The sequence below is a fragment of the Protopterus annectens genome, chromosome 4.part1 (assembly GCF_019279795.1).
Source record: "Protopterus annectens isolate FY-2018-M chromosome 4.part1, PAN1.0, whole genome shotgun sequence".
Taxonomy (NCBI): domain Eukaryota; kingdom Metazoa; phylum Chordata; order Ceratodontiformes; family Protopteridae; genus Protopterus; species Protopterus annectens.
The window spans coordinates 459,064,696-459,080,528 of NC_056734.1; the positions used below are offsets into that span (position 1 = coordinate 459,064,696).

At 36.5% G+C, this 15,833-nt stretch overlaps 1 protein-coding gene across 1 annotated transcript in view; it reads left to right on the forward strand.

Moving 5' to 3' along the window:
* LOC122801223 (IgGFc-binding protein-like) overlaps positions 1-15,833 on the forward strand; it is a 691,109-nt gene that overhangs the window by 507,824 nt on the left and 167,452 nt on the right. The window contains exons 61-66 of the mRNA XM_044070776.1: positions 424-663; positions 1,458-1,694; positions 2,492-2,728; positions 5,594-5,833; positions 6,631-6,870; positions 7,663-7,902. Of these exons, the coding sequence (XP_043926711.1) occupies positions 424-663; positions 1,458-1,694; positions 2,492-2,728; positions 5,594-5,833; positions 6,631-6,870; positions 7,663-7,902 (1,434 nt within the window). The remainder of the gene's footprint in view (positions 1-423; positions 664-1,457; positions 1,695-2,491; positions 2,729-5,593; positions 5,834-6,630; positions 6,871-7,662; positions 7,903-15,833) is intronic.

Below are 15,833 nucleotides of genomic sequence, written 5' to 3' on the forward strand. Positions count from 1 at the left end.
CAAGTGCTAGACTGTATCATTGCTATTAATCAATCTAGGCAGTGGAAGCAAACCAAAAAGTGTAGTACCTTTGGGCGGGTAAGAAGAATATGGTTGTCAGGTGCAAACTCAGTATGTCACATTGTATGAGCAACCAATAAAGAATATGAAAACTGATACCAAGGTTTTCGAAATTAGCCATATACAGATTATAACATTCTTCTGTGTGCATCAACCTCATTGCCATGGTATATATGCACCATGGCTTTTCACTTTTAAAGGTTGTTCATGTTCATAATGGCATAACTACCATGCAAGGAGAAATAATTGATAGATTATAATGTCAGACTTCACAAAAAAGTATCCCTTAAGTACAGAACTGTCTTGAAAGGATTTCTTAATTCAGATGTGATCATCTTACATTTACACATTTCTTTTAAACAGACATTTTTACATCTGCAACATCTCCATCCACCTCACCAAGTACAAGTATACCACCTGTCATTACTAGCGGGATAGGAAAAACCACAGCCAAGCCAGATATTGAAACAACTTCCGCTGACAATGTTATAAATACACCACACATTACATCAGTCACTCTTCAAACATCGACACATGCTGCATCACCGTCAACATCATCACCATCTGGAGAAACAAAGACAACAACAAAAGCACCAGTGACAGGTGATGTAGCTAGATTCATTTTCATCATAAATAATAATTTGTTAAATCATCTTAGTTTCTTATTTATTAACCTTTATTGTATCATCATAACGAGCACAAAAGTACCAATGACAGGTGACATGCCTACTTTTATTTTCATCGTAAAGAAAATGTATTAAATTATAGTTCCTTCCTAGTTATTGAATTCCACTGTAATGTATCTGAAACTCCTAAAGTCTAATTATTTTCTCTGTATGATGAATATGAGATTTAATGTGCAGATTTATTCAGAACATATGGAGTTTTAGTTCATTTCTTTCTTTTTTTTAAAACATCAAGAACACTCAAATGGCTCTCTACTGATGACACATTAGTGTTCTTTCCTCTTACCTCGAGTGCTAGACTGTATCATTGCTATTAATGAATCTAGGCACTGGAAGCAAACCAAAAAGTGTAAGCCCTTTGGGCGGGTAAGAAGAATATGGTTGTGAGGTGCAAACTCAGTATGTCTCATTGTATGAGCAACCAATAAAGAATATGAAAACTGATACCAAGGTTTTTGAAATTAGCCATCTACAGATTATAACATTCTTCTGTGTGCATCAACCTCATTGCCATGGTATATCTGTACCATGGCCTTTCACTTTTAAAGGTTGTTCATGTTCATAATGGCATAACTACCATGCAAGGATAAATAATTGATAGATTATAATCTCAAACTTCACAAAAAAGTTTCCCTTAAGTATAGAACTGTCTTGAAAGGCTTTCTTAATTCAGATGTAATCATCTCATATTTACACATTTCTTTTAAACAGATATTTTTACATCTGCAACATCTCCATCCACCTCACCAAGTACAAGTATACCACCTATCATTACTAGTGGGATTGGAAAAACCACAGCCAAGCCAGATATTGAGACAACTTCAGCTGACAATATTATAAACACACCACACATTACATTGGTCACTCTTCAAACATCGACACATGCTCCATCACCGTCAACATCACCATCTGGAGAAACAAAGACAACAACAAAAGCACCAGTGACAGGTGATGTAGCTAGATTCATTTTCATCATAAATAATATAAATTTGTAAAATCATCTTTCTTTCATTGTTATTAAATTCCATTGTATCATAAGAACAAGCACAAAGGCATCCATGACAGGTGAAATAGCTAATTTAATTTTCATCCTAAACAAAATTTATTAAATCACATTTCTTTTATAGTTATTGAATTCCACTGTAGTGTGTCTGAAACTCATAAATTCTAATTATTTTATCTGTATGTTGAATATGAGATTTAATATGCAGATTTATTCAGAACATATGGTGTTTTATTTCATTTCTTTCTTGTTTTCAAAACATCAAGAACACTCAAATGGCTCTCTACTGATGACACATTAGTGTTCTTTCCTCTTGCCTCGAGTGCTAGACTGTATCATTGCTATTAATGAATCTAGGCAGTGGAAGCAAACCAAAAAGTGTAGGCCCTTTGGGCGGGTAAGAAGAATATGGTTGTGAGGTGCAAACTCGGTATGTCTCATTGTATGAGCAACCAATAAAGAATATGAAAACTGATACCAAGGTTTTTGAAATTAGCCATCTACAGATTATAACATTCTTCTGTGTGCATCAACCTCATTGCCATGGTATATCTGTACCACGGCCTTTCACTTTTAAAGGTTGTTCATGTTCATAATGGCATAACTACCATGCAAGGATAAATAATTGATAGATTATAATCTCAAACTTCACAAAAATGTTTCCCTTAAGTATAGAACTGTCTTGAAAGGCTTTCTTAATTCAGATGTAATCATCTCATATTTACACATTTCTTTTAAACAGATATTTTTACATCTGCAACATCTCCATCCACCTCATCAAGTACAAGTATACCACCTATCATTACTAGTGGGATTGGAAAAACCACAGCCAAGCCAGATATTGAGACAACTTCAGCTGACAATATTATAAACACACCACACATTACATTGGTCACTCTTCAAACATCGACACATGCTCCATCACCGTCAACATCACCATCTGGAGAAACAAAGACAACAACAAAAGCACCAGTGACAGGTGATGTAGCTAGATTCATTTTCATCATAAATAATATAAATTTGTAAAATCATCTTTCTTTCATTGTTATTAAATTCCATTGTATCATAAGAACAAGCACAAAGGCATCCATGACAGGTGAAATAGCTAATTTAATTTTCATCCTAAACAAAATTTATTAAATCACATTTCTTTTATAGTTATTGAATTCCACTGTAGTGTGTCTGAAACTCATAAATTCTAATTATTTTATCTGTATGTTGAATATGAGATTTAATATGCAGATTTATTCAGAACATATGGTGTTTTATTTCATTTCTTTCTTGTTTTCAAAACATCAAGAACACTCAAATGGCTCTCTACTGATGACACATTAGTGTTCTTTCCTCTTGCCTCGAGTGCTAGACTGTATCATTGCTATTAATGAATCTAGGCAGTGGAAGCAAACCAAAAAGTGTAGGCCCTTTGGGTGGGTAAGAAGAATATGGTTGTGAGGTGCAAACTCAGTATGTCTCATTGTATGAGCAACCAATAAAGAATATGGAAACTGATACCAAGGTTTTTGAAATTAGCCATATACAGATTATAACATTCTTCTGTGTGCATCAACCTCATTGCCATGGTATATATGTACCACGGCCTTTCACTTTTAAAGGTTGTTCATGTTCATAATGGCATAACTACCATGCAAGGATAAATAATTGATAAATTATAATGTCAGACTTCACAAAAAAGTTTCCCTTAAGTATAGAACTGGCTTGAAAGGCTTTCTTAATTCAGATGTAATCATCTCATATTTACACATTTCTTTTAAACAGATATTTTTACATCTGCAACATCTCCATCCATCTCACCAAGTACAAGTATACCGCCTGTCATTACTAGCGGGATAGGAAAAACCACAGCCAAGCCAGATATTGAAACAACTTCAGCTGACAATGTTATAAACACACCACACATTACATCAGTCACTCTTCAAACTTCGACACATGCCTAATCGCCATCAACATTATCACCATCTGGAGAAACAAAGACAACAACAAATCATCTCATTCCACAGGGTTCGGGCCTGGGTCCTCTCCTGTTTGGTATCTACTTCTCTGAAGTCCAGGCCAACATGAAGGCACTCTGAAAAAGTTTGCAGATGATTGCAAGTTGGGTGCTATTATTAACTCCCCAACTGATGTTGATATCCTACAGAAAGGCCTCAGTGAAACCAACGACTGGTGTCAAAACCATGGCCTTAAGCTCAATGCCAAAAAATGTGTCTTCATCCCCTTTAGGAAAAACCCGGTTCCCTTGAATTGCCACATTGATGGTAGTCCACTGAACCCAGAAGGCATTATAAGAGATCTGGGAACACAGGTTGACAGCAACCTCTCTTTTGACCACTACGTTACCACTGTGGTCAGAAAGTCCTTCTATGTGGCACATGTCATTACTAGGGGTTTTGCATCCAGGAAGAAAGCGGTCATTGTCTCACTCTACTCTTCCCTCATTAGGCCAAACATCGAGTACAATGCCCCATTTGGCATGTACGTCACTAGACACCTGCAACAACTGGGGAGGCCACAGAAGTACCTCACAAAAAGGATACTAGGCCTTAAACACTTGTTCTATAGGGACAGACTAATAAAAAAAAACTATTCTCTGTCTCTTATCGCCTACTTAGAGGCGATCTCGGCTTGACTTACAAAGCCATGTCTGATCCAGCTCTGTTAGAAATGCTACATCTAAAGAAACCCCAATCCCTCCACACCACATGCTCCAGAGACCTCAACCTCATTACCACAATCAACAAAACGTGCTGGAGAGACAAGTTCATAACCCAGAGACTGCCCATGCTATTGAATAGACTTCCCCTACATGTCACACAGAGAACCTCACTGGCCCTCTTCAAGAGAAATCTTGATGAGTGGATGGGAAATAGAAAATTCACCCTGGAGATCACTCCAGTGGCTCTACTTGACAGAGGCACTAGGAACTAAGGTTGGGTGGCACGATGCCAGGGTAATCCTATGGGCTAGGCTTATAAAGGATTCTGGACCATTAGCCTAGTCCACACCTATGAACCTATGAACAAAAGCACCACTGACAGGTGATGTGGCTAGATTCATTTTCATCATAAATAATATAAATTTGTTAAAATCATCTTTCTTTCATTGTTATTAAATTCCATTGTATCATAAGAACAAGCACAAAGGCGTCCGTGACAGGTAGCATAGATAATTTCATTTTCATCCTAAACAAAATTTATTAAATCGCATTTCTTTTATAGTTATTGAATTCCACTGTAATGTGTCTGAAACTCATAAATTCTAATCATTTTATCTGTATGTTGAATTTGAGATTTAATATGCAGATTTAGTCAAAACATATGGTGTTTTATTTCATTTCTTTCTTGTTTTCAAAACATCAAGAATACACAAACTGATGACACATTAGTGTTCTTTCCTCTTGCCTTGAGTGCTGGACTGTATCATTGCTATTAATGAATCTAGGCAGTGGAAGCAAGCCAAAAAGTGTAGGCCCTTTGGGCGGGTAAGAAGAAAATGGTTGTCAGGTGCAAACTCAGTATGTCTCATTGTATGAGCAACCAATAAAGAATATGAAAACTGATACCAAGGTTTTTGAAATTAGCCATCTACAGATTATAACATTCTTCTGTGTGCATCAACCTCATTGCCATGGTATATATGTACCACGGCCTTTCACTTTTAAAGGTTGTTCATGTTCATAATGGCCTAACTACTATGCAAGGATAAATAATTGATAGATTATAATCTCAAACTTCACAAAAAAAGTTTCCAATAAGTATAGAACTGTCTTGAAAGGCTTTCTTAATTCAGATGTAATCATCTCATATTTACACATATTTTTAAACAGATATTTTTACATCTGCAACATCTCCATCCACCTCACCAAGTACAAGTATACCACCTATCATTACTAGTGGGATTGGAAAAACCACAGCTATGCCAGGTATTGAGACAACTTCAGCTGACAATATTATAAACACACCACACATTACATCAGTCACTCTTCAAACATCGACACATGCTGCATCACCGTCAACATCATCACCATCTGGAGAAACAAAGACAACAACAAAAGAACCTGTGACAGGTGATGTGGCTAGATTCATTTTCATCATAAATAATATAAATTTGTAAAATCATCTTTCTTCCATTGTTATTAAATTCCATTGTATCATAAGAACAATCACAAAGGCATCCATGACAGGTGGCATGGCTAATTTCATTTTCATCCTAAACAAAATTTATTAACTCACATTTCTTTCATAGTTATTGAATTGCACTGTAGTGTGTCTGAAACTCATAAATTCTAATTATTTTATCTGTATGTTGAATTTGAGATTTAATATGCAGATTTATTCAGAACATATGGTGTTTTATTTCATTTTTTTCTTGTTTTCAAAACATCAAGAACACTCAAATGGTTCTCTACTGATGACACATTAGTGTTCTTTCCTCTTGCCTCGTGTGCTAGACTGTATCATTGCTATTAATGAATCTAGGCAATGGAAGCAAACCAAAAAGTGTAGGCCCTTTGGGCGGGTAAGAAGAATATGGTCGTGAGGTGCAAACTCAGTATGTCTCATTGTATGAGCAACCAATAAAGAATATGGAAACTGATACCAAGGTTTTTGAAATTAGCCATCTACAGATTATAACATTCTTCTGTGTGCATCAACCTCATTGCCATGGTATATATGTACCATGGCCTTTCACTTTTAAACATTGTTCATGTTCATAAGGGTGTAACTACCATGCAAGGAGAAATAATTGATAGATTATAATCCCAAACTTCTCAAAAAAGTTTCCCTTAAGTATAGAACTGGCTTGATAGGCTTTCTTAATTCAGATGTAATCATCTCATATTTACACGTTTTTTTTAAACAGATATTTTTACATCTGCAACATCTCCATCCACCTCACCAAGTACAAGTATACCACCTATCATTACTAGTGGGATTGGAAAAACCACAGCTATGCCAGATATTGAGACAACTTCAGCTGACAATATTATAAACACACCACACATTACATCAGTCACTCTTCAAACATCGACACATGCTGCATCACCATCAGCATCATCACAATCTGGAGAAACAAAGACAACAACAAAAGCACCAGTGACAGGTGATGTGGCTAGATTCATTTTCATCATAAATAATTTAATTTGTAAAATCATCTTTCATCCATTGTTATTAAATTCCATTGTATCATAAGAACAAGCACAAAGGCATCCATGACAGATGGCATGGCTAATTTCATTTTCATCTGAAACAAAATTTAACTCACATTTATTTCATAGTTATTGAATTGCACTGTAGTGTATCTGAAACTCATAAATTCTAATTATTTTATCTGTATGTTGAATTTGAGATTTAATATGCAGATTTATTCAGAACATATGGTGTTTTATTTCATTTCTTTCTTGTTTTCAAAACATCAAGAACACTCAAATGGCTCCCTACTGATGACACATTAGTGTTCTTTCCTCTTGCCTCGTGTGCTAGACTGTATCATTGCTATTAATGAATCTAGGCACTGGAAGCAAACCAAAAAGTGTAGGCCCTTTGGGTGTGTAAGAAGAATATGGTTGTGAGGTGCAAACTCAGTATGTCTCATTGTATGAGCAACCAATAAAGAATATGGAAACTGATACCAAGGTTTTTGAAATTAGCTGTCTACAGATTATAACATTCTTCTGTGTGCATCAACCTCATTGCCATGGTATATATGTACCATGGCCTTTCACTTTTAAATGTTGTTCATGTTTATAAGGGTGTAACTAGCATGCAAGGAGAAATAATTGATAGATTATAATCCCAAACTTCACAAAAAAGTTTCCCTTAAGTATAGAACTGGCTTGATAGGCTTTCTTAATTCAGATGTAATCATCTCATATTTACACATTTTTTTAAACAGATATTTTTACATCTGCAACATCTCCATCCATCTCACCAAGTACAAGTATACCACCTATCATTACTAGTGGGATTGGAAAAACCACAGCCAAGCCAGATATTGAGACAACTTCAGCTGACAATGTTATAAACACACCACACATTACATCAGTCACTCTTCAAACATCGACACATGCTGCATCACCATCAACATCATCACAATCTGGAGAAACAAAGACAACAACAAAAGCACCAGTGACAGGTGATGTGGCTAGATTCATTTTCATCATAAATAATATAGATTTGTAAAATCATCTTTCTTTCAGTGTTACTAACTTTCATTGTATCATAAAATTGTATCAACAACAAACACAAAGCATCCATGAGCATTTTTCTGTGTGTATCAACCTCATTGTCATGGTATATATGTACTATGGCCTTTCATTTTTTAAATTTTTGCAGGTTTGAATGACATAACTACCACGTAAGACGAAATAAGTGCTAGACTATAATCTCAAACGTCACAAAAAAGTTTCGTTTGTGTATAGTAATGTATTGAAAGGCTTTCTTCATTCAGATGTTATCATCTTATATTTCCACATTTCTTTTAACCTGATATTTGGACTTCTAAATATCACTATCTACTTCACCAAGTACAAGTGTACCACCTATCATTACCGGTGGAACTGGAAAAATCACAACCAAGACAGATATTGTGCCAACTTCAACTGCCAATATGATAAACATAGCACACATTACATCAGTCACTATTCAAACAACATCCACACATGCTGCTTCTTCACCCCCATCATAATTGTCATCATCAGGAGATATAAAGATGACAAAAAAAGCACCAGTGACAGGTGAATACAGTGACAACAACAAAAGCACCACTGACAGGTGAATACAGTGACAACAACAAAAGCACCAGTGACAGGTGAATACATAGGCAACAACGAAGGCACCAGTGACAGGTGACATGGCTAGTTTTGTTTTCATCCTAAATTCCAAAATAAAAAGAATTCCACTGCAGCATATCTGAAAGTTAAGAATGATAGTTCTTTGATCTAGTTTTTCTGTGTAGTATTAGAGATAAAATGTGCTGCGATATTTGAAAACACCTAAGTCTTATTTTATTTTCCTAAACATCAAAAATCACTCAAACAATAAGTCTCTTTTTCCTCTTACACTGATTGCTAGACTGTGTCATTGTTGTCTGGTGTAAGCTGAACATGACTCACTCTATGATCAGTCATTAAATAATATGAACAATGACATCAACGTTTGTGAAATTAGAGCTTATATGTAGCTGATGGCATTCTCCTACATCCATATAAAACATTTCTGCAGTGGGACTGACCACATTTCATCAGCCTCATTATCATAACAATATGCACAAAAGCACCAGTGGCTGTGGGTGTGGCTAGTTTCTTTTTCATCCTAAACAGAATTCATGAAATTATGCTTCTTTCTTAGTTATTATATACCACTGTAGAATATCCAAAACCCATGGATTATAACTCTTTTATCTGTTTGTTGAATTTCAGACTGCATGGGCAGAGATAGTTCAAAACAAAGTGGCTTATTTTATTGTTTTCTAGACATCAAGAATAATCAAACAGTCCTCTACTTCTGATACAATAGTATCCTTCCTTCATGCATCAACTGCTAGATGGGTCATTGCTATAAATGAATCTAGGCAGTGGAAGCAAAGCAGAAAGAGTAGGACCTATTGATGGGTAAGACCAAGACGGTTGTCTGGTACAAACTTGGCAAATCTCATTTTATGAGCAACCATTAAAGAATATGAAAAAATATACCAAAGGTTTTGAAATTAGGTGTATCCAGGTGATGTCATTCTCCTGCATGCATCAAACTCATTGTTATGGCATATATGTACAATGGACTTCCATTTTAAAAGGTCTTCAGGTTCATAATGGGATAACTATCATGCCAGGAGAAAGAGTTGCTCCAGAAGCATCTCAGACTTCACAAAAATTTCATGTTACCTTTAAATATAAAAGTGTCCAGAAACATTTTCTTAATTCATAATGTTATCATTTTGCAGTTATGCATTTTTTCTACAGAAATCTTACATTTTACAACAGACCCCCCCCCCCCCGTAAGTTTATGTGCATTACCTATCATTACTTGTGAAATGGAAACAAAATCACAACCACACCAGATACTCTAACAACTTCAGCTGGTAGTGCTGTAAGCCAATCTCGCTTTACCTCAGTCATTCTTCAGACAATATCCATGCGTGCTGTGTCATCATTACATCATCACCACCATCATCAGACGTTTTCTCTCTTTCTGATTCTGATTTGATATTTCTTTAAAAATATATATTTTTTCTTATTTGTAAGTAAACATGGGGCAGTTTCATTTAACCTTTGTAGATACTGTATACTAAACAAGCAAATAGCTTGTTTAGTATACAATATTCAAAGTTATGTACTGGTAGAATCCTAGTGTCATCAATATTTTTGAATGTTGTCTAACATTTCTGTAGGACATTGTTGGAAACTGTGTCCAGTTAAAACCTTCATACAATTAAGACCAAGGAGTGGCCTGACTTAGAAAGACAGAATGGTACTTTACAGAGTACAACTACTGACTTGACCTTTCAAATGTTGTGAAGTTATTTAAGCAGCAGCATGCAAACTGGATAAAATATAGGCTGTCATTAAGCATTATAGAATTTATTGGGTCTGCTACAAGTGCTTGCATACTATTAGCTCGTGACACATTTCCCTCTGCCACATGCTCGTGTTGGCAAGTGCCCTAACTCCCACTACTCCTATTCTTGTACACTACTAATAAGAGCTATACCTCCCAGAACCCTGACTCTAACACTGAAAACATCTCCTCTTGCTTCCTAAACTTAAAGTCCCTCTCCACTCACTAAGCCTAACTGAGCCAACTCTTGAATACTCCCTAAACCTAAAATTCACCTCCTCTCCCTAACCCTAACTCTGGGAAGACTCCTGATTGCTCCCTAAACCTAAAAGCCCCTCCCCTCCCTAACCATAAACTGTTGATAACCTCCAGTCACTCCATAAAACTAAAATCTACATCCAGTCCCTAACCCTAACTCTGAGTCATCTCCTGACCTTTCCATAAAACCAAAAATCCCCTCCCCTACCTAACCTTAAACTAGGACTAACTCTTGGTCACTCACTAAACCTAAAATCCCCCTTCCTTCCCTAAATCTAAAGCCCCCTTCCCCATTTCTTTCCCCACTTACCAGTTCCATGACAAGACCTCATATCTGACCACAGTGGCAGCTGCATTCCTGAACTCACATTTGAATTCCAACAGCTGCTTGGCCAGGTGGATGGACTTGGAGACAGCTGCTTGGCCCGGAGAGTTGATGGGAAACATCTGCATGAGTTCTTGGATGTCAACAGCTAAGGCTCAAACAGCTGTAAAGTCCCAAATTCATTCATTAATTTATTTATTTAGTTATTCATTCATTCATTCATTCATATTTGTTTACCAGGGAAGTGAACTGATCAGTACTGACCACTTTCAGGCTCAGTCTTGATGAAATAGAAAACATTTCACAAAAAAAATGCAGAAATGTAAGCAATAACAGAGTAGTTTAGAGTAGTCAGATAAACTGTACATATAACATTCTAATGAAAAAGTAGAGTGTAATGTACAGTATATATATATTAGTTTCTAATGTGGGTCAAGCCTCAGTAAATCTGAGACAGGAGAAGAGACTTGGAAATGTGATAGGGATAGTGCGTTAGGTGATATGTCCAGTGTTGAAGGAAGATCATTTGGCTTTGATGACAAAGTGCTTTTGAAATTTCATTCTGAATTTGGACTAAGTGTTGATTTCCTTTAGGCTAATAGAGAGATCTTGCAAAAGAATAGGTGCCAAGAGGAGAATGTTTGTGCAATGTTGTGGAGTTTGATTGTAGTGGTAATGAGAGTTGGTGTGGCTTGTGAGAAGTGTCTCGGGTTGTATGAGGTGTTTTTTTTTTCATAATGACTAGCTGCAGAATGAGTCAATGTTTGGAGCCTGAGGTGTTGGTAGAATTGAAATCCTAAGAATAGGTTAGAACTTTGTTTATGTGTAGCCTTTTGGATTTATCTATTGTGATACAATGGTGTTCACAGAGAGGTGATTTTGTAATGAATTGATAGATGCAGTTACAGATTGTATGGACTGTGGAGATGTTTTTTTGGAGGCATAAGTGAGAATGGGAATATTCAAGTTTAGAAAGGAAAACTCCTTTGCCAATGGCTGTTCTGGGCAGCTTGGAATAGAAAAGGGGCAGATCTTTTTTTTTTTTTAACCAGGAAAAAGAGTTTATTTTGGTCCCACTCTTTCTATGTGGAAATAGAAATGTATGATTGATCAAATCATAATCCTAAGTAGTTGAAGAGAGAGATTATTTTTATGAGATGGTTGTGTAAGTCAAAGATAGTTAAGGAGTCAGATGCCTAATGAATTTTATGTGGAGTTTCAAAAAGCACTGTTTTAGGTTCGGTGGGGTTGAGAAGTAGTTTATTGTTTACAAGACATTGGTGGAGCTCATAAACTGGAGTTGTCACTGAATGTTGGTGTGAGAGTGACCTGATCAGGAAATGACCAGGTCATCAGCATAGAGGATACGTGGGAGACAGGGGAGGTCACAGAGATGTTTGTGAGTGAATATGGAGAACAGGAGGGGAACAAGAATGGATCCTTGTGGTAATAGGTTCAGATTCTAATTGAGAGGATTATATTTTGACCCTGAGGTGTCTGACAGTGAGAAAGTTTTTAGACCAGGGAGTGGCATCTGGATTGATACACATTTCAATTAGTTTGTTTTGGAGAAGCCAGTGGTCAAAGAAGTTAAAATCCTTTGTCAAAAATCCTTTCTGATTGGAGGAAAGCTGATGGTGCTGCTGGATATAGACAGAGAGTTGGGTGTAGACTATCTTTTTTGAAAAGTTAGCCCAAAACTGTGAGAATGGATATTGGACAAAAGTGAGCGGTATCTTTTATACACTATGCTATATTTTATGAGAGGGGTTTAATTAGAGCAGTTTTCCAGATTTGTGGAATGACGTTTTGGGTAAAACACTTATATATGTGGGTGAGAGGAAGAAACAGATGATCTCTGCAGTGATATATGAACCCCAGATTTATGCTGACAGATCCAGGAGGGGAGTCAATGAGAATATTTTCAAGTAGAACAGATTTCTATGGAAGTATGCATATGAAGTAGAAGAGGGGGTGGTGTCAAATGTATGATATGTGGGAGGTGTGGAATTTATTGATAGGAGATTATTAAAGTCTTTAATAAAATCAGAAGGTTAACTGCTTTCCAAAAGTGTATGGGGGGATTCAAGAGGGTAATTTGTGGGGGGGTTTTGTTATGTTTTTGTTTTTGTTTGTAGATTTCTTTTGTGCCTTCCAATGAACGTCTTAGCTACGTTACTTAAAACTATAAAGGATATGTGGTTGTCAGTTGATGGGGGTTTGTTTCCATTTTTGTCACACTTCATCCCTTAGAGTAAGAAGAGGTTTGAATTTGGTCGACAGTCATTCATTTTTGTTGGGTTTATAAAGCCTGTAGATAACTGGGAAGCAATTTTGTCTTGTATCTCGAGTAGAAATTTGGTTAAGCTTATGGCTTTTATATTAGGGTCATGTAAGCAGAGTATATGGTTCCAACTATGAGCTGTAAGAAAGTTTGAATTTGTCGATAATAGTGCTAGGATGGTTGATAATTGTAAATTTGATTAGGCAGTAGTCAGTGATGGTGATAGAATGGTTATGCTGGAGATGGAGTTTGGTACGTTTGCAATGATCAGGTTGAAAGTGAAGTGTCTAGAGGATCTGAGGTTAAGATTGTTGGTTCATTTATGAGTTGAGGCAGACCTGGGTCTTCTAAGAAAGTAACCATATTGGAGGAAAGAAGGCAAAGATAATTAAGGTTGAAGACATCTAGAATGATTATGTTATTATTTTTAGGATAGTTATTAAAGAAATTTAGGGAAGAAGGGTGGCAGACAGGCTTTAGCAAGCAGCAGTGGTTTGCTTTTGTGAGTTGGAAATTTTAGGAGAATCTGGTAAGGACTGGAGTTTAAGAAGGATTTTTCTTTGAGAATGACTTTTGAGTTTACATTATTTTTGTATATTATTAGACAGCCTCCAGCAGATCATTTACATGGTCTGACATCATTCACATATTTGTAGGAGGTCAGAAAATGGTGGTAGTTGGGGAAGTCTTTTTTGGCCCAGGATTCTTTGACTGCTAGAATGCCTGGTTTGTGCTGAGGAATAAAAACACTTATGTGGTCTAGCTTGTTTCTAATGCTATGGGCATTTTAGAGGGCACAGGCCAGTGTAGGAAAAGAGTTGTTCTGTTGTTTAAGAAAAGGGGTTATTGGGTTTGGCTTGGAGTTAGTGTTACTCTTTAGAAGAAGTATAAGGATTATTGATGATACACATTGAAGTGATGTTTTTGGTGTTTTTAGGGAGAGTGACATATATTTCTGTGTTTTTGTAATTATATAGAAGAGTGATCCTGGTTTGGGAATGGGTTCAGTCTGATTATTGGGGGGGGGGGGTTGTGGTTTGTTGATGTGGAGGTTATGTAAGTAAGGGTAATACATGGTGATGTGATGACTAGTTAGATAACTGTTTATGAAGATGTTTGGATTTGGTTGTAGGGGTGAAGGAGGTGAAGAGGAAAGAAGAAGGAGGTAGAGCTTGGTAAGTTGTGCCAGAATGAGGATTTTATTCTGTGGATGCTTGTTGTGCTTGTACTGGAAGTTGTACATGGACATTAAGGTTTCAAGTAATATTGTAGAACTGACTGAGGGCTGTGAGGTAAAGTGGGTGATGTGATATGGTAGTGTCTGTTTAAGAGGCATGTCTTGAGGGTGTTACTTTGGCTGGAAATCAAAGCAGATACATTGGATGGTCCAGGGTTGGCAGAGCAATTTGGTGTAGGAGGAGAGTGAACAGGGACACAAGTCCCAAGAAAGTGGGAGTTAATCAGTCAAGGCCTGTGCTAGCAGTAATCTCAAAAATGTAGATCCAAATGCATGCGTGTTCAGAAATAAGAGCTTAGAGAAAAGGGACTGTGCTAATAATTTTAAGATAGTAAACTAGCATGTTTTGTTCCACCACTGTAATAGGTTAAGGCAGTCATACCCATAGTGTCTGGGAATACTGGGTATTTTTCAGCTGTTACAAGATAGAAAAATAGGGGTTGTAAGGCACTAAGTACAATTGGCAAGATAAGTGGGAAGTGCACCTTATGTTTTTTTTCTTTTTGCATGCTGTTCATGTACTAAGATGCCTGTGGGAAGATTGTCGATATTTTTCATTGCACTACTCTGTTTACAGAATGAGGACAGACCTAGGTAGATTTGCAATGTTGCGAAATACCTGAGGGAGGAAAAGCAAACAGTATAAGAATTAAAATGGGGGAGTAGATTTAAAACAGCAGAAATAGCAGAAAAAGCATTTATGTTTTAATTCAGAAACTCTGCAAAGCAATAAATTGACCTAGAGAATCATGTGATCCCTATGCTGTAGATTTGAAAACAAATTCAGTACAACAAAGCCACTAAAGATTTGAATGCATAGACACTAGACACAGGTTACTACAAGCAAATAATACACCCAGGAAGTAAATGAACTCTGCAAGCTTGATGAAAAAAAAAAGTTGCAATCACCCCTTTTGTGAAAGAGAACAGATAAAACTCCACCTAATGTCCTCTAATATACATATGTTTTGTTTTCTAATCTAAATGTCAAAGGGGAACCTAAATAAACACAGTTCAACAGTCCTTAGCTAACTTTCCTTGGTGAAGCAAACAGAACAGAAACTTTCATTTATTTGAGAACTGTGATAATATCATGAATATTTTATGATTTCAATAATAAGTACTTTGAGGACTCAGCTACTGTATTATGCATTTAAAATATGAATATAGGACATGACACCTTATTGCACATGATAATCCTGGGCCAGTTTGTTTCTATTGTATATGTAAAGCAACGACTGCCTGTGCAAACACAACAAGCGACATTATGCAGTTCTGTGCTAATAGAGGACAGCATATAAATCTGAGATGTGTGACATTTTACAAAAGAATATCCCCGATACCCCCTGCTGCTAATTTATTAAAAGCAGCACCTGGTTATGGCTTTATTACTAATGCAATGCAATG